We start from the raw sequence: 23,545 nt of genomic DNA on the forward strand, positions 1-23,545 counted from the left end.
TATGGGCGGCATGAGCCAGACCGGGCCGGCTGGGGGGCGCTGGGTCAGGTCTGGCTGTGGGGCGTCGGGTCTGGCCGTGGGACATCTAGTCTGGCTGTAGGGCATCGGGTCTGGCTGTGGGGGATCCGGTCTGGCTGTGGGGGTCCGGTCTGACTGGAGTGGGGTTGATGGGGTACGCCGCCCGACACTGGGCAGCGACAGTGATGCATTCAGATTTAGAGGAATGCTGGGAATTTGCTTATTTGGACGGATATGCTGGGGACTTATGAAAACATCACGAACCGCAGAAAGTCTAAAACATTCTTTTCGCAGTTCATAAGGAGTTAAAGGATCATGTGATCAGACGATACCGTGACCATTAGGCCATAGAGCGTATTAGTTGTCTGAGCTGGAATACCGGGCCTTAAAATGGACGTCGTGAACTTAATCTCGGGAGGGGTTGGATTATGAAATTGAACATCCCATTCAGGAAGTGCAAATCAGTACCTACTGGGATAAATGACTCGTGTCAAATGACGGTGGCTGACAAAGCTGGCCGGCGGCGGCTGAGACGCACGACAATGCTTTACTGGGAGCCAGCTGGCTTTGGTTCTCGAAGTGCCGAAGTGACGCACCACTTGGTAACAGGCGTAAAGAGACGCCCGACCACTGGATCTCGGCAGAGGCCTGCGTTGAAATGTCAGGACAAATGCTGCCAACGCCACCGCCACCAACGCTCAATAACGCGTTGGCTGATCTCAATTAGCCAAATGCCTTTGAATGCTATCGGGAGCAGTTGCTAGACGGGTCGTTCGTGTGATAAGATAGTCAGGCCGCTGGCAGGCTGCCAAAAAGTGGCCATTCAGCTTCTGCTGTGCGGTGTGACCTATTTCTTTACCAGGTGAGGCCGAGTTGTGTTTGCCTTTCGAAATGGTTCGGGAACTGGCAGGTGGGAGACTGGGGTGGGTCTCGCAGCCTCCTTTGGGCATATGCACTCGGTGGATGCGGCTTAATTCAGATATATTGATCCGAGCGCTCCAATGGGAAGGATACAACCGTCTGCCGTTCCTGGTCTCCCACTGGGAGTGTTAATCTATCTCTCTTGAGCCCTGCGCTCAGATGGAGATCCCGGTAGTCTCCTCTGCCTTTGCGCTGCGACGAGGAGGGTCCTGGGATGGGTTCTCCGCTGGACCCCTGCCTAAGGGAGAAACTTGACATCCAGAATGAGGCAGCGCAGGGCTGTCTCCACTGGCCCCCGTGGACTAATGGGGATGGTCTCCTTGCCTTGATGCCTCCCCTGGGCCTTATCGTGATGGAGAGGGTCTAACGGCCTCCTCTGGGCCTTTGTGCCCTGATGGAGAGGGTCTAGCTGCTTCCTCTGGGTGTCTGTGATCTGATGTCTCGAGAGGGTCTAGCTGCTCCCTCTGGGCTTCGGTCATCTGATGTGGTGGGGCATGGTGTCGCCAGCGAAGGGGTTTGGCCTCCGTTGCATGCTCATGCTTGAAATGGCGGTTTGATGAGGTCTATAAGCACGTGCCATGAGCGGTCGATGTGGGAATTTTTGAAGCTACACTTATTTACTCCTCTGGTATTACAGGCTATTTTTTAAGCTTGGTTCCTCTCGTTTACCTATTCGTATTCGGTCAGTTTGGGCCGGCAAGCACCTGTTGTCTCCTCTTCCCCGCATGTGGGGCGAACCTCTTGCTTCTTCCCCGGCCCCACCAGCGCTGTGGGGCGAACCCCTTGCTTCTTCCCCGGCCCCACCAGCGCTGTGGGGCGAACCTCTTGCTTCTTCCCCGGCCCCACCAGCGCTGTGGGGCGAACCCCTTGCTTCTTCCCCGGCCCCACCAGCGCTGTGGGGCGAACCCCTTGCTTCTTCCCCGGCCCCACCAGCGCTGTGGGGCGAACCCCTTGCTTTTTCCCCGGCCCCACCAGCGCTGTGGGGCGAACCCCTTGCTTCTTCCCCGGCCCCACCAGCGCTGGTAGTGTGCACCGGGAGCCTCGCCCGCCGTGTGGGACGGGCCTCCTCTCCCTCCGCGGTCATTCTCCGCTCTGGGCTCGGGTCTCTGGCGTCTCCTTCGCCGGTCACCTTCGGCCCCGCTCCCCGGCCGGCGCAGGCTGCCCGGGCCGGGGAAGGTGAGCTGTTGTTTCTCCGCCGTTTATGGTCGGCGGTGGACGGGATTATCCGGCGGTCTGGTCCAGCCGGCCGCCAGCCTTGACTGCTCCACGCCACCTGTCCACCTGTCCACCTGTCCACCGCCGCTGGCGCCGCCGACGCCGCCGACACCGCCCACCGCGTGTGGGTGTTCTGTTTGTGTACCCTGTTTGCGACGGTGGTTATGCGTTGACACGGCTGTCGGGCGGGGGGAGGGGGAGGGCGGATGAGGGGGAGGGGGTCGCGCGGGCCACCGTCAGTTCACAGCATTATCGCAGCCGCTTCAGGCCCGGCCATCTGGCTCTCAGATAGCTGCTGTCGCCATCCGAGCGGGCGGAGGCGGACCCATCACAATATCATCATATAATGCGGGCTATGATCATCGCGACGGCTTATCACGGTAGCTCGCCACACAGCAGGGCAGCTCACGGCGGTATCGTCTTACTGACGCAGGTCCACGCAGCATGTCGTTACACCAGATCATCACAAACCGCGCGGCGGCCGCCTGTCACCGCATCTAATTACGCCTTCGCATCGCGGGACCCCACCGCGGTAGACCACACCGCAGCGTATCATTGCAGCAGATCATCGCAGCTTCTCATTACGGCACCTGATCACGTGCTGCAGCAGACATCTCAGCACGGTATCTTATCATGGCGTCGGGCTTGTGTGCTCTGCCCCTGACGTGACCGTTCTGCTGCGATGCGTCTGTTCGCTCACGTTAGCGACTGAAGCATCCGTGCTGGAGGTTTCGGAAGCTCTGCGCTCCGTTTCCCAATCTCTGGGTTTATTCCGAAATGACGTACTTCGAAGCGATCGAAACGCGACATTTCCATCTTTTTCTGGAACGTTAATATGACACCGAGAACTAAGTGCGCATGATTCGTGAGGTACGATTTCTCTCGATGGCTTCCATTAATACCGAGGGCATATTCAACAATCACAACCTGAAAAGCATGGAACAAGTTTTCCCTCTTGATCTCCAAGTAACATTCAAAGACTCAAGCCGCATTTAGACCAGCAGTGGATTGGGTTAGCTGCCCTTCCGCTCCCTCTCATGATGTGCCCTCCAGATCCCTGAGGCTTCCTAGCCCTGCCTTTTAGTCACATCTTTCTATTCAGACAATTCGCCAAATGCCCCCAGATCCCGGAGACCTGAGCGGAAGTTTCCCACGCGTTTTACGAGCCTTCCGGCCCGCCCTGCACTCGGTGCTGGGCTGCCTCCTCGAGACTGCACCCAGCCCTGGCTCACCCGGTTCCGGCGCTCCAAGCTCGCCGTCGATCCAATACCGGCGCCCAGCAGCGGCGCAAGCGCCCCAAATTGCAATTAGATGCAGCGGCGCGCTGGCCGGTCGGCTGGCGTATTTTTGGCCGGCCGGCGGCGCGGCGGCCCGGAATAGGCCGCGGCTGAGTGACGGGGCTCGTCACCCGGCCGGTCGCTCGCGTGCGTGCCGAGCCGGGCCGGGCCGAGCCGGGCCGACGCGCGCGAACCGTCCCGACCCGACTCGGCCGCGCCCGGCTCGACCCGGCCCGGCCCGACCCGGCCCGGCCCGGCCCGGCCCGGCCCGGCCCGGCCCGACCCGACCCGACCCAACTCTACCCGACCTGACCCGAACCGTCCCGTCCCGACCCGACCCGGCCGCGCCCGGCTCGACCCGGCCCGGCCCGGCCCGGCCCGGCCCGGCCCGGCCCGGCCCGGCCCGGCCGTGCCCGGCCCGGCCCCGCCCGGCCCGGCCCGGCCCGGCCCGATTCTATCCGATCTGACCCGAACCGTCCCGATCCGACCCGGCCGTGCCCGGCTCGGTCCGACCCGACCCGACCCGACTCGGCCCGGCCCGGCCCGACTCAACCCGACCTGACCCGACCCGACCCGACCCGACCCACGTGCTGTCCTGTCCCGTCGCGACCCGTCCCGTCCCGTTCCAGTTCCCTCAGCCCGGTCCAGCTAAGTTTAGCCGCTGGCCGCCGGCAGACAGCTGCTCGGCTGGATCCATGACTCACGCCGGTTGAAGCGCGCTATGGAGAGCCCGCTGGACCTGCACGCTGGACAGCGGAGGACGGCCGACCTCCGGCGGTCGGGCGGGAGGGACGCAGGGCTGCGCCGAGTGACCGACCGACCGGACGGAGTCACTCCCCCGCAGCCCGTCGCGGCGCGCGCGCCAGAACTATTTCCATCTCCGGTTGCTGTTATTATTTGGGCCGGCGCTCTCGGCTGGCAGGCTGCAACAGGCCCGTCCGCCGCCCAGGTGAGCGTGCAGCGGGGACGGAGCCGGCGCGGGGCTCCGCTGGGCACGGCTCGCGCCGCCCCACGGCGCAGACTCGGCTCCGGCGAACCACACGGAGACCGCGTGACGCCGGGCGGGGCGAGAGAGCCGACGTGGGCGCACCGACATCGCACGTAAAGCTGGCCTGTCCGTGAAGAGCGCGCGTCGTCGACGATCGGCAGTGGTAGGCTGTGGTTGGACTGTCCGCGACCCGTGGCTACCTGCAGCGCCGCGCTCAGTGCGACGTCGGCCTGGACGTGAGTACGCGGCCGGCATTAGCACTCCCGGCTTTTGCTGGAGGCGTCTCGGCTACGTGGGAGGTGGGCAGGCGAGTGACGTCTCGTGGGTGTATCATATCGCCCGCGCACACGACGCATCGCCCTTCTGAAGACAGCAGCGCCCCTCGATTCGGAGAAAATGGGTGACCTTTGCGGTGCGCGATATCTGTGTACAGTGCCCTCAGCCTTATCTCGGCCCGATAGGTATGCTGACGGGCTTGTCTTCGCGAGCGGAACGCGCACGTCACGCCCACGTGGCTGCCGAGTCGGAGGCGGCCGCCGGGCCCGCCGCGGCGGTGAGCGGTGTCGACGGATCGGAAACTGAGCCGCGATCCTCTGTTCGACAGCATCGACACAGGCGGCCGGCGCGGCTCGCAGTCGGCCGGCGGCCGCTGCCAATGAAAATCTCGGCTGACGCTGGCCGCCCCACCTCTGCCGCCCAGGTCAACAAGCCCCGAGCCGATGGCTGCAGGCGCCGTGCACCTGCCGCCGACGCGTGCCCTGACCCGAGTCCGCCACCCCGCGCCCGGCGCGGCTCTCCTCCCTTCTCCACGTCAGACTCGTACTGAACACATCTGCGAGAAGCATTAGCTACCGTCACTTGCTGTTGCGCATCATTATGGGTAAAACATCCCAGGGCGCTGCGCGATGGCTCAGTTTGATCCCAAACGGCGACCGGGTGGCATTTCGTGTCGTTGGCTTCGGGCACTCACCGAGGCTGGCGCTCCACGAGGGCCTCCCTGGCGCTGCTCAGCGTGGAAACAACGCCACGCCCTGTTTGTTTGCAAATGAATAGAGTTTGGCAGGGTCGGCTGTTTTGCCAGCGGCTGGCGCCGGGAGACCCTGTGTCGGCGGCGATGAGCGAGTAGCGACAGTGGCGGAATTTAGGGGCCCATAAACCGGTCCAAATTAGACATAACCGCTCGACGTCGGGCTTGTCGCCTTTTTGTTGTTCCGACGTTGATTTGTGCGGTGTTTCGAAAATTCAGCGATGGAGGAATAATGAAGACGATTGATACGAGGTATTATGTCGAAACTGTCGCCGCGAAAAAGTGTGCATGGATAGAATACATACCTGTCATTTTTGTCGCGGAGCTTGACTGTCAGGAACTACCGAGCTTTGTAGTCCTGACGGACAAACTGTGTCACTTTTCTGAATGCAAATGTATTTCCTTTTTAAATATTATGACGTAAATTAGTGCTGTAGGTTTTCTCTAAAAGCTTCAAGCTGTTGGCACCCCGGATATCATTTTTGATTCTTGGGGCTCTGGGTTAAGTTTTCGGTGCTGTAGGTAAGCATTAGTAGCGCTTATGTTTCATATAACATGCAGCGTGCAGTGCAAGTGATGAGAGTCTTGGTCTTCATGGTATATGCATATTTGGAAAGACTTCTAAATCGCATATATCACGTGGATCGTGGCACAAACGGAGATCATGGCAGAAAAGGAGGGCCACTTCCGCCACTGTTTAGTGCTGTGGACAGTCGGCAGCTTCCCGTTGTGGAAGCGTTCCTGGGTGTCTGGGCGGGCTCCCACCTCTCCTGATGCGCTGGCTCCGCAGTGACCGGTTGGTTCCTTCCTCTCCCTTCCCTGATGCGTTCGCTCCGCAGTAACCTGTTGGTTCTCTCCTCCCTCCTCTCCTGATGCGCTCGCTCCGCAGTGACTGGTTGGTTCCTTCCTCCCTCCTCTCCTGATGCGCTCGCTCAGCAGTGGCCTGTTGGTTCCTTCCTCCCTCCTCTCCTGATGCCCTCACTCCGCGATGACCGACCAGCTCCCTGTTCGCCCCTCACCTCCTAGGGCTCGCACCTCAGGCCACCAGGCGGCTTTTGTTCTGCTTTACCTGAACCATACTTTGATGAGGAGGCCGGCGGACTCGGTCTGCCCTACTGGGACTTGGCTCCGTGATTGGGCGGGCTCCCCTGCCTTACTGAAACGGTGTCCCGGCTATTACGTGGTCCGCCCTGCGTTGATGAGCCCTTGTCTGCCTGTTGGTCGGGCTCCACCCCCCCCCCCCCCTCCCCCCTCCCGTGTGGAAACCGTGCCTCAGTCACTAGCCAGAGCTGCCCTGCTGCGTGTGTCGCGGACGTCAGTGGGTTCGGTAGTTACATAAGTACTCTACGTTCAAGGAGCAATCGAGGCAGGGCCGAGGTCTAAGCACTCATCCATGCCGCGCCCCGCCCTCCTTCTCACCCACACAAAGACATATTCCTTCAGTTACCCCCACTGTGAGCGTGCTCTGGTTGTCAGCTGGGCTCACCCCGGCCCTGTTGAGAGAGCATCTACGGGTTGCTGTGTGCTCGCCATCCTGCCCCCCCCCCCCCCCCCAAGGATGGTCGTCACCTGCGGGTGCCATGCAGCTCCGTTGCTCCGCTGGGGCAGAGTGCCGGATGTCGGCCGGACAGCGGCAGTCGCCGCCGACGCCCCGCAATGAGTTGAGACACGCCCTGTCGAGGTGCACGGCCCTCGCCCGGTGCTGACCTCCCCTGACCTCTGGCGCGGCCGTCATCGCCGTGAGTGAGTACATCCGGGAGCTGCTGATAGCCGGAGGGGTCTAGACCTGACAACGGGATGACGGTCCGGTGGGAGGTACCGACAAACTGGTCTCCGGGACGCCGTATGCACAGACAAGTCCGCTGCTCCGAAATAGGCTTCATGCCGCTCGGGGAGAGTTCAGTTTTGTGCCGTTCTCACGCGTGCTCGACGGAAGTGTGAGCGGTTCATGGGCGGTGAGTGGCATTTGCCGTCGCTACTGAGCCGTTGAAAGGTCACGTGGCTAATCGTGGATGGAGAATGTCGTATGGATGACAGGTGCGTCCTGTGGCGGCAGCCACGTCGGCCTCATTGAAAGCACCGCAGTTTTAACCTGTTGATTAATAAATGGTCGCTTCGGCTGTTTTGTTATGCTACCACTTGTGTACCAGTTCCGTCTGGCGACGGAATTTCTAGCGTGAAACCCTCGTCGGCGCGCAGACTCCGTCGGAAGCGCCTGTGCACAGTTCCTCATTGCATCTGTGCATGTCCGCCACTTGTGAGTTCCGTGTGCACCAAAACTCGTGTGGCGAACAACGCATTTCCGTTTCGTGGCGACGCGAATCGCCAGCACCCGACTGCGATTGCATACGTTGCCAACGGTGCGAAGGTGCGCCCCGACCGAGGCCCGCCCTTCCCCTCCCCTCGGCCACGCGGGTTACCCAACGCCCCCGATCGATGCCAGTGGAGCGGTTGCCGTACGGCCGGCGCCGGCCCGGGCTGGCGCCTCACCTCCGTATCGGGATTTCTCTCGCCGTGCACGGCCGCCTGCGGTGCCCGCTTCCCGCGACCGATGGCGAAACCCGGCAGTGTCGCGCTGCGGCCGCGCCGCCGCCGGCGACCCCGACCTGCCAGGTCACGGCCCGCGACGGCTCGGCCGGTGGCGGGCTCGCCGGCCACCGGCTTCCGCATAGGCGAGCGGCTTTCGCTCTCGGTGTCGGTCGACCGGTCGGCGCCCGTGGAATGTCGCCGGGTGCGGCCGCGCCGTGCTTACAAGTCAATTACCGGCAGCTGCTGCCGCCGCCGCCGCCGCCGCCGCCGTCGTCACCACCGCCGCTTCCGCCACCGCCGCCGCCATCAGCGGCGCGCTTGCGTAAGGTGCGTGCGGCGCGCGGCGGCGCGCGCGTTTCCTTATCGAGTGGTGACCTTGGAAGCGCGCCCCTCGGCCCGCGCCCCCGCAGGTGACACACAATCCGGCGGCGGCGAGCTCGGGCGCCGCCACGTGCCGCCCGTCGCGCCGACCGCGGCGGCACGTCCGACTGACGCCCCCTCGCCCTCCCCGCAGATGGTGCGGTAGCGGCGGGCCGGCCGGTCACGCGAGGTCATGGCGACGTCGGCGGGAGCGGCTCGGCCCGATGCCGACCCGGAGTCGGGGCGCGGCCGCCAGCGCGCCACCAAGCTCTCCGACCTGAGCGACTTCTTCGTGACGACGCCGCTGCTGGGCGGCGCGGCGGGGTCGGAGCGCACGCGCCGCCTGCCGCGCCTGTTCGAGCGCGCTGCCGCCAGCTGGTGGGACCCGCGCTTCGACTCGGACATCCTCGAGGGCCAGTACCGCGAGACGACCTTTCTGCGCATCAAGCGCCGCCTCCAGATCGGCGTCGTGTTCGCGCTGCTGGCCGCGATCGTGTGGTGCGCGTACGTGGGCGCTTTCCGCGACCTGCTGCTGCTGGCGCTGCTGGGCGTGCTGGGCGTGCTGCCGCTGCTTGTGGTGCTCGGCGTCAGCGAGACGGCCTGCTTGGAGCGCCACCTGGTGTCCGTGTCGGCGGTGGCGGCCGGCGCGCTGTGCCTGCTCTCGCTGCTGCCGGCCACCGCGAGGCTCACTGTTTTCCCCGGTGGCCACTCGGTGACGGAGCTGCAGCTCTTCACCTGGGCCGTGGTCACCGTCACGCTCGTCTACACGATGATCCCGCTGCCGCTGTACGCCAGCGTGCTCGCCGCCGGCGCCTACTCGGTGGCGCTGGAGGTGCTGAACGCGGCCGACGCCGACGGCAGCGACACGCTGCAGCTGGGCGTGCGCGCTGGCCTGCATCTCTGCCTGCACCTGATCGGGCTGCGCACGCTCGTGCTGGCCCAGGTTCACATGCGCAGCACCTTCACCACCGTCGGCCAGACCATGCTGACGCGCCTGCAGCTGGAGGAGGAGAAGCAGCTGAAGGAGAAGATGATCCACTCGGTGATGCCGCCGTCGTTGGCCAGCTGGGCGCAGCTGGAGATGCACGACGAGCAGGCGCTGCTCGAGTCGACCAGCTTGGCGGCCGAGCTGGATCGGCCGCAGCGAGCGACACCCGCCGGGCCCGAGATCTGCTTCCGGCCCTTCAATATGCGCCCCATGGACCCGGTCAGTATCCTGTTCGCCGACATCGTCGGCTTCACGCGCATGTCCAGCAACAAAACGGCTGAGCAGCTGGTCGGCCTGCTCAACGACCTGTTCGGCCGCTTCGACGAGCTGTGCGCGCTCCACGGCTGCGAGAAGATCAGCACGCTGGGCGACTGCTACTACTGCGTGTCCGGCTGCCCGAAGCCGCGAGACGACCACGCGCACTGCTGCGTCGAGATGGGGCTGGCCATGATCACGGCCATCGGGCAGTTCGACCGCGACAACGGCGAGGACGTGAACATGCGAGTAGGCGTGCATACGGGCCGGGTGCTGTGCGGACTGGTGGGCACGGCGCGCTTCAAATTCGACGTCTGGTCCAACGACGTTAGCATGGCCAACAAGATGGAGTCGTCCGGCCGGCCGGGCGCGGTGCACATATCGGAGCGAACGTACAAATACCTGCACGGCCAGTACCAGGTGACGCCCGGCGATCCACTGGCAGGTGAGTCCGGCCTCCAGGGGCTGCCAGATCGGTGGCCGAGCGCTGCCAGATCGGTGTCCAACTGCTGCCAGGGACGTGTCGCCGCTCGCCGCCGCCGCCGCCGCCGCGTTTTTGCGTGCTGAGGACCCCGACGCGGCCGCCCATCTCAGCGACTGTCGCAAGCGCCGCCTCCCCTCCCCCTCCCCCGCCCTCCTTCTCCTTCCCGACCTGAGTGTTGCGCTGGCCGTGGCCGCGGAAGAATGCGGTGTGACGGGTATAGCCGTGGCCCCACTTTCTTCGAAACGTGGATGGTTTTAACATCGAGTCGGGTTTGGCAGGTCTTCCTTTGCGTTACGACCTGCGGCGGGAATCTTGGCTTGTTACCCAGACGCTGCTGAAAAGCCGTTGTAGGCGACCGCAAGCGTGCTCACGTTGTTTGTTCATTATGTATCGGCGCCATTCTTTCCATGTTTCTAAGGCCGCCTTGTGGCCGGATGCATTAGTCTGAAAACCGCCGCTGTTGTAAAAATAAGCTTGAATTTGGTCTCGGCACCCATCTGCCAGATATCTCTGCGGTGCTTCCAAGCATCTGAGGAATGTTCGTAGGGGTTACGTGACCCGGTTCACGGAAGACGCCTCACGCCCAGGGCGGCAGGCTCAGACAGTCATCAGCGCTGGGCCCAACAGGATCTGGCTGCCGAGTGCCGTCCCAAAGAAACAAAGCGTGTGCCGCCTCTGTCGGTCTGAGGCCTATTACCACATGCACGTTGTTGTGGTCCGAATGCCTTGAGCCCCTGTCTGAAAAGTGATATCACCACGCAACGTATTTCAACTTATGTCACGTCATTGTCAATTATCTGGTTTACAACTCGCTATTAGTTTAACCCATTGCGGAACCTAAATTACTTGGTGTGGCTTAAATGCGCCGCGCGTTTTTTTTTTGTGTTTGTGGTGGACGTAGTTCATTTCACACCTGAGCTCGGACACGGTGTTCGGCCGAATCAGCGACATGCGTGCAAAAGTAAGGATCCAGTTCAGCTGTTGAATGAGAGAAATCAGCGATGGGCTTTGACATATTGCTGAGGTACATTTTCTTCTAAGTTACATTATGACCATCCCCGTGAATGGTAAGATGAAATACATAGCAACGGCTTGCCATTCCATCATTCCTCTTGCAACACGCCACTTCATATGACATTATTGATAAATTGTGATCCCAATGCGTGAACATCGGCGACACATGTCACAACGATCGTCCAAAATAAAGTGAACACTCCCAGCGAATTGGAATGCGTATCGTACATTCTTTCGGCTGCACAAGTCTTTTCAAGGAGACGGTCCGTCCTGGCGACAGAAGTGCAGTTTCTAGGTACTGGGCTCTCTAAAACACCAGAACGTCCCATGAGCCGTTGTATAACCTCGAAAGACCATTGGCACCCCGTGACAACGGACACCGGACCGATGGCCCGACCCGTGCTGACCGTCAGGGGATTGGCACCCGGTACCGATGTTGTGTCTCGACCCGTGCTGACCATCAGGGGATTGGCGCCCCGGACCGATGGTGTGTCCCGACCCGCGCTGACCGTCAGGGGATTGGCACCCGGTACCGATGTTGTGTCTCGACCCGCGCTGACCGTCAGGGGATTGGCACCCGGTACCGATGTTGTGTCTCGACCCGTGCTGACCATCAGGGGATTGGCACCCGGTACCGATGGTGTGGCCCGACCCGTGCTGACCATCAGGGGATTGGCACCCGGTACCGATGGTGTGTCCCGACCCGTGCTGACCATCAGGGGATTGGCACCCGGTACCGATGTTGTGTCTCGACCCGTGCTGACCGTCAGGGGATTGGCACCCGGTACCGATGGTGTGTCTCGACCCGTGCTGACCGTCAGGGGATTGGCACCCGGTACCGATGGTGTGTCTCGACCCGTGCTGACCGTCAGGGGATTGGCGCCCCGGTACCGATGGTGTGTCCCGACCCGTGCTGACCGTCAGGAGATTGGCGCCCCGGACCGATGGTGTGTCCCGACCCGTGCTGACCGTCAGGGGATTGGCACCCGGTACCGATGGTGTGTCTCGACCCGTGCTGACCGTCAGGGGATTGGTGCCCCGGACCGATGGTGTGTCCTGACCCGTGCTGACCGTCAGGGGATTGGCGCCCCGGACCGATGGAGTGTCTCGACCCGTGCTGACCGTCAGGGGCTATTTGGCCTTTTCGGGCAGTTGGCGATAACATCACTCCTTTGGTCATGTGGCGCCCAAGTGGGGCACGCTCCTCCCAGCTAAAGAGATGGACCGACGAAAATCCGACAAGTTCACAAAATAAACAAAACGATGCTAATTAAAAGGGCATTCATGTACTCAGATCCTGACATGCCCAGCGGTTTGACCTAATCTAGCGCTCCACACGGGGTTCAAGAGTCAAGATCCTATGGATGTAAGAAATAGCTCCCGAACTGTTCTCGGACTGTCCAACAAAGTGGCGTAGCCCATCAAGAGATTGATTCGACACATCCTGGTAAAACGGCATTGCTGGGCATGGCTAGGAAGTTAGGGTGTGAGCCACTGCATGTCCATTTGTGCACACTCGGTGACAGTTCACGGTTTTCTGTCTTGTTTTAATTGTTTTGAAGTGATGTGTTGACTGTCTGTGATCAATTGGCAACACTAACACATTTAGTTTCAAGCTAATGATTTCCGACCAGACATCTTCACCTCGGAACGAAACGCCAGTTCTGACGGCATTTCTCGTCAGTTGAAAATCGCTCGCTACAATTGCAGTGAGTTCACAAAATACGGAGAAAAGCACTCACAATGATTATCAAAGTGTTAATATCAAATATCAATGATTTAACATGAATGAATTATAGTGAATCGTACGGAAACAATAAGTTAAAAGGCAGCGTTTATTATGAAGTGATGACTATGTCAGTATACTTAAGCTGCTCGGAGGATTACACATTTAATATTCAGCTATAGAACGCTATTCTTAGTAAACATTAACCTGACCTAATAAGACAAAAATGCCTTTCAGCTCGTGGTTTTTCGGCATTATGGATCTGTGTTCGTCGTTGAGTTAATAACATTTAGTTTATTCGGACTCTTGAGGATAATCACAGCACAAATTATGAACTTGACCTGACCTGATCCGCCGCAAGTATCGTGTTTCTGACGTAAAAGAAATCCCTCTCCTGTCTCGTACCTGTTTAAAAACTATACGCCCGTTTTTCAGCTGTTATCAGTTCCTCAGGTGGTCAGAAAAGATTAGGACGATAAGGGATTTATGTGATCTATAACGTTATCAGGCTTCTGACACTGAACCTAAGGTTTTCTGGTTGGGATTAACCAGGGCTACAGATTGCCCCTTTTCGGATCGAGGGCTGGCTTTGAAGATAGTGGTAAGTTGGAGTCAGCCCGGCAATGGGAGCGGTCGGTGAAATAGCCCAGTTCAATTGTTGTATTTTTTTATTTATACCCCATTTTGATCAGGGCTTTCCGGTCGTTGGAGTCATCATGAGAAAATGCATATTTCAAAGGTGACTTCTGATGTGTGGAATACCCTATCTCTGGGCATCGACGGCCACCGATGTTCTGCCGCTAACATGTGAGCATGAACGGCCTCGACCTTTCGTCTCGGATAGCGACACGAGAGACCAGATGGGAACAATGGGTACTCGGGGTCACCGTCAGCAGCAGAGGCCTATATGGAGGCCGACTGTAGCAGGGTAGTCGCGTAGCCGACAGTAGACCGCAGAGCTGCATAATTTATTCGCCGGACTTGTGAATGTCAGATTGGCTGCAGGAGGTGTCGGGTGCGGTGCCTCACTCGTCCAGCCCCAGATAAGTCGTCCTTGGCAGTGTCTTATGCAGCCCACCAGCGGCCGCGCACGATGTGCGGCGACATTGCAGTGGTGATTCATTTAACAGTCGACACTTGATAGCCTGGAGCGTGACTCCCTAAATAAAAAAAACGGGAAGTTCCCATCCAGGGTGGTGATACAGATTTCCATAAGAATGTAGCAGGGAATCCTGACTGTAAACTATGTATTATGGTAGGTGGTTCATTGCACAGTACCTGAATATCAGGCGTTGATTAGCATGTTGAATGTGCATGCAAAATTAGAGCTTTGTCAGTTTCTGTTACGGGATCGTAAAAGCCTTTTCCTGTGTCGTGGCTTATTTCGCGTCGTTGGCAGAAACGATAGTGTAGCGATTACTTACAAAGGAATGCCATCTGCATTGTTTATCTGCTATGGAGTTCATATTACTGTGTAAACGAAAAAAACCCAGGCTCATATCTGGAAAGTAAGGCCTCTGCCTCAGCCTTGCAACGCTTCAGCATCATATTCATCCTAAAGCTCAAACCGTCATCATCAGCGTGACGTCATGCCCTTCCTTGACGGCAAGCATTGCAGTGCTTGTGTGTCACTGGGGCTTTACGGCGTGCTCAGCTGCTGACACCACGTAGCACTGCCTGTCTCTCACCCTGGCAGGAGGGACGGTCACAGCGGAGAATCAAACCCCGCATCTCGAGCTTCCAGATGCCCAGCTTATCCGCTTTCTTATCGGTCCCTGCATGCATTGCAGATCCGTTAGGCGTTCAAAAGCGCGCTGTTAGTCCCAACAGTGGCGGCAGTCGGTTTCAAAAACCCGCCAGATATGTCCGTTCCATTTTATCTCGCGCCCGTTTCGGCGCGGTTACGTTTCGAGGGGCGAGTGCCTGTGACTCCTTTCACATGACGGGTCTCACTTCCAGACGCCAGAGACCGATATGCGGCAGCATTATCAGCACGAACGGGCGTGCTCGCGGGCCCGCAGGACTGACGTTTCAGGTGTAACTGACAGGTTATTCGGGCTCCTATCTGGAACGAATGGGTGCCATCAGCGCTAGGTTCCGTAGCAGAGGCGTGTGAAGGACTTGAGGTGGCCGGTGGCATGCAGTATAATGCTCGGCCCAAAACGGAACTGCTGTCTGAGCGTACACTCAGCGGCTGCGAACATGCCGGCGTGGTGGAGTCACATATCCGTACCTGCGGCGGCGGCTGAGCGCGCCTCTGAAACACGGTGCTGGGCGCTGACTGCTGTCGGTCAGCAGAACTGACCCAACCCACTAGAAGACGTGTGGGCTATGGAACCGGTGTCAAGTCATTACCGGGGATGCTCGTCAAGCGAATGAATACTTCGGGTTACACCACTCTCCACTTCCTTGATTAAGCAGTTGCACTTCTTCTGATGTTGTCTATTAAAAAGCGATACTAATCGCGTTCGGGTTTCATGTGATACGCCGGTTATACGCTATTGCTGATACGATATGACATTGAACTGTGTAGGCAGTACAGCAAATGGTATTTGGTAGCTTTTAGTCGTTTTCAAGTCTGAATGTTTGGTTTTTACGCTCGGACCGTAAGGATTGTTTATAATCTGCTCCAGGACTTCAAACCAAACATCTAGCACTGCTGGGCCAATATTATGGAAAGAACGACTAAGCGACATTAGTGCTGTACCTCCTAAATACCTCGTTCGTTTAGCCCATTCTGAAAATGTTGCGCCTCCCGATGACCACAGGCGCGTCACAGACATACATGTGCTCCGACACCCGACGGGCCAGTCCGCTAGCCGCGCATAGGCCCGACATCACTGACCTCGCGACGGGCGGTGGCCGCTGGGGTGTGGCCGCGTGCTATAGCCCAGCGCCCAGCTATTGCTGCGCCTGTACAAAATGGAGCCAATTTCAGCTTCACGTAACTGAATGTTCCAATGAGCATTCCAGCCAATTATGTAATTGCCGCTATGACCAATGCGTCACTGCGTCCTACATAGAAGTAATAATAGTTTTTTTTTACTTCATGACGTTCATTGTTCTGAGTATGCTGACCGAGCATGTTTATTTTGTTAGCAATGGTGCTTGTTATATTGTATTGTGTACCACTGCACCATGGTAAATAGAAAGGTAAATGGTAAATGGTAAAATGGTACCACCTCAGCCACATTGTTCACCAGTGGCTCACAATATGGATGTTGCCTCGTGGTGGGCACTGTAACTGATTTGTTGGTCTCGAATGGGTCTGTTCGCATACACAAAATTCCGCAAATTTATAAGCTCCTACGATTTGCTGTGATTGACGCAATCGAATGATTTGGTTTGGGGATTGTATAGTGCTGAAAGCTTCAGCCTTCTCTTTTGATTTGTGGTCCCTTTATTTTTAGCAGCCTTCGCTCTTCTTTCGCATTTCGGCCATGCTAAAGGCAGTACTTAGCACTGAGTGCAACGGAAATTGAAAAGGCAAGTAAAGAGAGAAATGCTACGGAACTCAGAATGTGCCACAACTCTCCTCACAAGCTACCCAAAAGATATTCTTTGGGCGATGTAGTTTTTCTAAGTATTCGTCAGCGCTAGTTCAACGTTTCCCATAAGATATTTAAAAACTCGAATATGAATGCATGCTTTGTTTCATGAAGTGGAATGTGTCAGAAGGGTTGTTTTAAGCTCGTGGTTTTCTGAGCGACGTGCGGCGTATCGCACTCTGAGCTTTCATACTAGAGCTGGCAGATGCACGGCTGACGTGCGTGTGGTCATGTCTGTCATGTCGTTTTAGCGTATTACGTATCATCCGGATCAGGAATAATCGCCATTTTTAGTCTGAACGCAAACGAATTACTTGATTCTCGTGCCAGCGGAGGCGGTAGACTTAGAACCCCGATTACCTTTTACTCTTAAAGTTAGCTATGTTTTGTTCTTTACCACCGGCACCTCAAAGGAACGAGACGAAATTTCTGAAACTGTTTTCCAAATGTTACCAAACTATCATTCTGTTTTGGCTGTTTTCCGACTTTGCGAGTGAACAAATAGAAGCACCGCCTCGTAGAAGCACCGCCCACGCCCGCGCCCCGGCCCTCGCCCCGCCCCGCCCCGGCTCTCGCCCCCCACCCCGGCCCCCGCCCCCGCCCCCGCCCCGGCAGGTGATTCATAGCTTACCTGCGTTAATTCGGAACAGCTCTGCCGGGCTCCCCGTACGAGCCTCTTAAGCCCCGCCGGATACGAGGCATCAGGCCATTTTGAGAAATATATTAGCAAACGTACCACGAACCGGGTAACTTATAATGACTGTCAGCAAGGCCAGCATCCCGGTCTCACGGAGCGGAGAGGAGAGTAAATACTTCATCTTTTGAAGATAATGATGATGATCGGGCTAAGCACTCTCAGCCATCAACCACGCCATTATCACACAAACAGCTTCTATTAAGCTTTGTCGCAGCTCGTGTTAAATGACGCCCAGGAATCTCGAGAGAGTTCGTTCACCGGCGCCGCACCCGCCCCCTCAAGCCGCGGCCTGAGCGCGCCCCTGGCCTCGGACTTTCACTCCGCCGTGCGGAGCCCGGGCCGGTCGCGCCGTCCGCCGAGTTCCGGCTTTCCGCGGACGGGTGCGGTCTCCGGCGCCGCCGCGCCCGGCCCGCGCCACTCCGTCTCGTCGGCCGTCCAAGGCGCGGCGGCGGCGCCAGCCCGCCGCCGGCCGCGCTGGCATGGCGGACCACCGGCCCTCCTGTGGGGCGGACCAGCCGCCGGCGGTGGCAGGCGTGGGAGGGCGGCGGTGGCGCCCGACTCCCGTTCCGTGGCATTTGTCCGACTCTGGATCCGCCGCCCGCTGCAACCAGACGCCCTGTCGCCGGCCACGGCAGCCTGGCCTATCACGTGTCTGACCTTTGCGCCGGTGGAAGGCGTCGATCTCTCTGCACTTTTCATTCACCGGGCTTGGGGTGTGGTATGTCTGGATAGTAGTGGGTCCCTGCCTGGTCTGGACACTCCCGCGCGGGGCATGTTTGGCGGACCTTCTAATACGCACCGAGTTGGATTCGAACTCAAAACCTTAACGCTTCACAGAATGGGCGGGATGTGATTGAGCCACTTTGCGTCTAGCCGATTCGTTGTGGCTGCTCCTGATCGGGTAGACCCTCTCAGTTCACACCAGCAGGTGCGTCTTATCCCCTTTCAACATGCAACCATCATGTGTCCGTGAAAATGATCGACTTCGGGTGTTGAATCTGTCCTTCGGCTCGGTCGGGTCCTCGCCTGTTTCTCCCAGACCTGTCCTCGCGCAGATGTTGGTGCTGAACGTGAATGATCAGTAAGCGTACGGGACTAATCCTCGCCATGAGCTCGCAGTGTCAGACGAATCCACGTCCTGCGTCCGTCCGTCCGGCCGTTTGTCCGCGCACGTCCCAAACACTGAAAGACAAATGCAACTACTGCTATATGCAGCATAGCAGAACGTGTCACAGCGGAATACAAATGAGTCATTTTCTATTCGCCGAAGTCCGCTCGCTGCGCCACAGAGACCCAACTGCGTCGCGCTTCTGGATGCCCACTCGACGAAGCCGGTGGGCCACCGAGCACTGCGACTGCACTCGGGCATTACAGCGTTCAACAAACATTTATTTACCTATTATATGAGGCTTCACCATGGCTGACCGGTACACTTGCGATGCGGGGCGATCCATGATACCGAGCTGAACGCGAATGTGGTGTCAGCGCTCAGTGACTGGATCGTTCAGTTTCAGGCGTGCCTCGTGATGGGGTAGGAGTTCACTGTTGTCCGGCCGACAGGGCTGCTTTGTGAATCGTAATTGTGTCGTGTCATCGCGGCATAACGACCTAGTGTTTGCGGCACGGGCGTAGAAGCGTTTGAAAAAGAAGGAGAACCGAATACCTTTTAGACAGATTCTTTCGATGCATTACTGTAATTTTTTCTTCGCTTTTTCTTGAATGATCATAAGGTTAATGTCAGAAGTTAATCATTAGAATTTCACGCCCATTTACTCCTCGCACTAAACGCGGGAGAGCAGTGTGGTTTCCTGTCTTCCCTCGCCGACTCATGCGTCTGTGGCTTGTGATCAAAACAACATGTGTGTTTGTCTGAAAATAGCTGACATAAACAACGAAAATCGTGCGCTCCTGGTTCTTCGGCAATATGTGTTCTAATGTTGAAAGGAACCCACTTCCAACAAGCCAGGAGACGGTGGTGAGACGCCGGCATTAGTTGGGATATACCGTGAGATTGATTAACGGTTCGGGTAGGGTTCATGGTTGCGAGTAAGCAAGGATAAACAAAGCTTAAGATCAAAAACCTTAGGCGCTTAAAGACAGAAAATCTTCCGATTCTGTATGGACTCGCGCGATACAATCAAGAGGTTTCAAGGAAATAAATCATTCCAGCTCCCGCATTTGAACACCGGATGCGCGATATTTTGCGAAGGCCTGCTCGAAGACAAGCGGCTAATGTACCCGGCATGTGCGCTTTTACGCTCGGTAGGAGCCACCGAAACCCCTCGGTGTAATCTCCGTGATTTGGGCAGACCTTAGCACGGTGCTGGGTATCGGGCGTTAGGATGCAGGACGTGCACGACTGCAATGATGTCCTTAGTGCGCTTATTTCCAGCCTTGTGCTGTGAGCGGGCCGTCCGAAACCCATCTGTGCACCCGTCTGTGTTACGAATATCCCTCAGCATGGTGCCGTGTATGGGGTGTGGGATGGGGAAGCTTGAATGACTGCTTGTTGAAATATCTCTCCATTGCAGACCACTACAGACTGTCAATGCACGGACAGTCTGTAAAGGTTTGGAACATATTATCCTCCACGTGCCTGAGGTTTTTGGATCTTAGTTTTGCCTAAACTTGCTCACTCATGGATAGAGAGCTCTTTGAATCCCGCGTGTTAATGTTACGAGCAAGACAGCATGTCAGATGAGGCTCATGTGAGCTATGAAAATTTCTAGAAACTGAGCGACCTCGCCCGAACAGGCCATCACACCCTCCTAATTCGTGTGGTACATAAGTCGTTCGGCATTCGCATGCAAACTGTTGGAGCGGTCCTTTCTTCTCCACTATTGTAACACCGCCACTGTGTGGCCTCCCCATTCGCTTAACATGAAAAATATAGCATCAATTTCCGAAAAAGCTGGACAACACGGATCGAAGCCAAGTCCAAATGCCGACGGCCCGGCGTTGCGGCGGCATCAGACAAAAACTTTCCGAGCACCGAAACAACAGACCGTCATACTGGCGATCGTGCGAGCACCGAACAACAGACCGTCATACTGGCGACGGTGCGAGCACCGAACAACAGACCATGACCATCATACTGACGATGGTGCGAGCGCCAAACGACAGACCATGGCCATCATACTGGCGACGGTGCGAGCACCAAACAACAGACCATGACCATCATACTGGCGACGGTGCGAGCACCAAACAACAGACCATGACCATCATACTGGCGACGGTGCGAGCACCGAACAACAGACCATCATACTGGCGACGGTGCGAGCGCCAAACAACAGACCATGGCCATCATACTGACGACGGTGCGAGCACCAAACAACAGACCATGACCATCATACTGACGACGGTGCGAGCACCAAACAACAGACCATGACCATCATACCGGCGACGGTGCGAGCACCGAAACAACATGCCATCATACTGGCGACGGTGCGTCGGGCGATGTGTACAGACGATCGTGCGTCCTCGTGCGCATATGTCTCGGCCCACTTAGGAGCCTTTAAAAGGATTGACGTCAAATATCAGCAATAACAGTAGATAAAGACTCCAAACCAACTGCGCGTGGAAGCTACCGGTTACGATTCATTTATGGACTTCGAAACTGCCTTGCCCTTAATGGCACCAGTAATTGACCGAAAATTACCAATGCTACACTTTTTAATTATTTTGCCATGATTGCTAGAGCCGCAAATCATTGCAAGCTTGTCAATATTGTTTATGAAAATCGCCTGGTCTTTCGAGACCCGAAGCTGACTATTTTTTCCCATTTCGTAGCTGACCATTTTTGCAGCAATGTTATTTACGGATGAACGTGCTTGCTCTACATGGCTGGACTTTCGCGCGTTAAAACCCATAATGCCGAGGCTAACTCGTGATGTAACCAAATACCATGGCACATGAAAGCAAATACGCGCCACCACCTGCAACGTGCAAGTGGCATCTGTCCGACGCACAGTGACTCGGCAGTATTTGGATGACCTCACCGTCTGGTGTGTAGCGCCTGCCTCTCAGCGGGGGCGTTGTTCTGCGCTGGCCCGGCGTGCCCGCGTGAGGGCTCGGCGCCGCGTGACAGTCTGCGCGTGGCCGACAGACCTGAAGACGTACTTCATCGTCGGCAAGCGGGAGCCGTTCGCACCGCGGTCGGAGCCGAGCTCGCCGTCCGGACGCGGCTCCTCGGCGACTGCCGGCCGGCTCACCAAGAAGGCCTGCTCGCTGCCCAGCATCATCGAGACGCCCGACACGACACGCCAGGTCAGGTCACACCAGGTCACCACCAGGGCAGGTCACGGAAAGTCAGGCCAGGTCAGGTCATGCGCGGTCAGGCCGTGGATAGGTCAAAGACACCCGGCCCATTACGCCAGGGCAGGTCACCGTCCGGTCGGGCCGTGGTCAGGTCAAAGACACCCGGCCCATCACGCCAGGGCAGGTCACCGTCCGGTCGGGCCGTGGTCAGGTCAAAGACACCCGGCCCATTACGCCAGGGCAGGTCACCGTCCGGTCGGGCCGTGGACAGGTCAAAGACACCCGGCCCATTACGCCAGGGCAGGTCACCGTCCGGTCGGGCCGTGGTCAGGTCAAAGACACCCGGCCCATTACGCCAGGGCAGGTCACCGTCCGGTCGGGCCGTGGTCTGCCACCCGGACGATGGATACGCCAAGTTTGATCCTTCTTTGTCTTAAACCAGGTGTGTAATCACCGTCGCCTCCCCACTGAAGTTTGGTCAGACGTCGCCCACACCCCTCCACACCACGCGCTGTTGGCTACGGCATGGCGCGTGCCAGCGACTGTGGTGCTGGCGGTGCCTGTTGTCGGCCGCCTGCCGACTGCCGACTGGCCGTGAGTGGCCGGATGGTGGCTCGTTCCCTGTCTTGTCAGCGATGGGTGGGCTCCCGACTTATCGGCGCCGGAGCTGTGCAATTGATACGCGCTGCTTGAACGTGTCATTCGAAGGGCGTCGGTCGTATGCGGCTTACGTACAATCAAAGCCAATGCTGACTTATACACACAGCGGCTGTTTGCTGTGCCCACTTTGCTGCGACCACTACTTTGTGAACGCAGTGCATGACGCATAACCACGTGGGCCTCGCGCCCCCTCCCCCACTCCTCCCACTCCCGTTTCCACCCTAGGCCTCCTTTCCGAGCTTTGCGCCTGCAGAAGACTGCCTTTCACGTCTCCCGCAGTTGAAATGCTGCTGTGCGCTGTAGTCTCGGGGTGGCATCTCACTGCACCACAGTCCACTGGTCGGTGCGAACCGTTCCGCGCCGCCGTAGCGCCGTCTCCACCGCTGTCCGGCGGCCGATGCTCTGCCCACTGAGGGACGCCGTCCACTGGCGCGCGGCACCGCCCCGGCGGCCGCCTCGCCAACGGCGCAGCACCCCTCCGAACCCGCCGCGCGGGTCAGGCGCCGGTCCGTGCCCCAAGCTACCACGCCGCGGTGCTTACGCCGGTCCGTACGTGGCAGTGCGTGCCACGCAACGGCCGACGGCGTCGCCTCCCTCTCTCCCCGTAAGCGGTCTTTCGGCCCCGGCGACCCGCATCCCGTTTCACCCTTTATCTTTGTGTGTTGCTTCACGGCTGCGGGGGCTCATTGTGCGCCACCTTCGGCCAGGCTACAGTGTCAAGGTCCGGCCGCGGCGGGCACGGCCAAGCCGGTTGCCGAGGGCCAATTTTTCGCAGCGCAAAGTCTTTCAAGTGCACGTCAGGCGGGTGGCTTATCCTGCCGTCAGACAAGTTATGACCCGGCGAGTGGCGGCGTGTGAGCGGGGATTGGGCCAGCGCGCGCACCGGCCCCCAGCGCCGACCGGCCGCCGCGCCGCGCGCCGCCGCGCCGCGCCGGGCCGGGCCGGCGTGCGCCTGCGCAGCCCCTTACTGAGAACTTGCGCAGCGCGGCTCCTGCTCTGGCTGGCGCGGCGCTGCGGCTGCGTGCGCGTGGTGACAGCAGCGCCGCACCTCAGCCCTGGTGCGTCGCGCACGCCGCTGAAGAGCCTGTTACAGGTGGAGGCACGCGGGCGGCCGAGTTCGAGGGAAGCGCCTGAGGAATGCACTCGGAGAGGCCGGTGGGCCGAGCGTGGCGATTAGCGAGAGGCGCGCTCCAGCGCGAGGTGCCTCTAAATCACCGATAGCGTGACGATTGCCTTTTGGGGTTTTTCATATGGTGACTTGAGGCAGATGCTGCAGATTGGCGGCCTCTCCGGTGTCTTGTCGTCACGGGGCCAGACGGAACGTGGATTTGTCCCGGTAAAAATGTCGGCGTGGGGGCGCTAGGCCCGTCGTTATACAACCGCCGGCGGTTTGTCAGCCTGTTTGATCGCAGCTAATCGGGAAAAATCCGCCAGAACTAGCTGCATTCCCCGGTGAGGAAAGTGACTTTGCATTGCCACCTGTACGAATCGGATGGTGAGTTCAAAAAGAACGCGTTCCCGGTTTCCTGACGAACTGCATCATAACCTTGATTTATGTGCGATGACCACACACGCCGGGCC

General features: G+C 58.4%; 1 protein-coding gene across 1 annotated transcript in view; it reads left to right on the forward strand.

The window, feature by feature from the left end:
- Nucleotides 1-23,545, forward strand: part of LOC119108067 (adenylate cyclase type 9) — an 85,945-nt gene that overhangs the window by 455 nt on the left and 61,945 nt on the right. The window contains exons 2-3 of the mRNA XM_037231646.1: nt 8,490-10,023; nt 21,153-21,313. Of these exons, the coding sequence (XP_037087541.1) occupies nt 8,529-10,023; nt 21,153-21,313 (1,656 nt within the window). The 5' untranslated portion in view covers nt 8,490-8,528. The remainder of the gene's footprint in view (nt 1-8,489; nt 10,024-21,152; nt 21,314-23,545) is intronic.

This window comes from Pollicipes pollicipes, unplaced genomic scaffold (genome assembly GCF_011947565.3).
Source record: "Pollicipes pollicipes isolate AB1234 unplaced genomic scaffold, Ppol_2.1 Scaffold_6686;HRSCAF=7923_pilon_pilon_pilon, whole genome shotgun sequence".
In the NCBI taxonomy this organism is placed as follows: domain Eukaryota; kingdom Metazoa; phylum Arthropoda; class Thecostraca; order Pollicipedomorpha; family Pollicipedidae; genus Pollicipes; species Pollicipes pollicipes.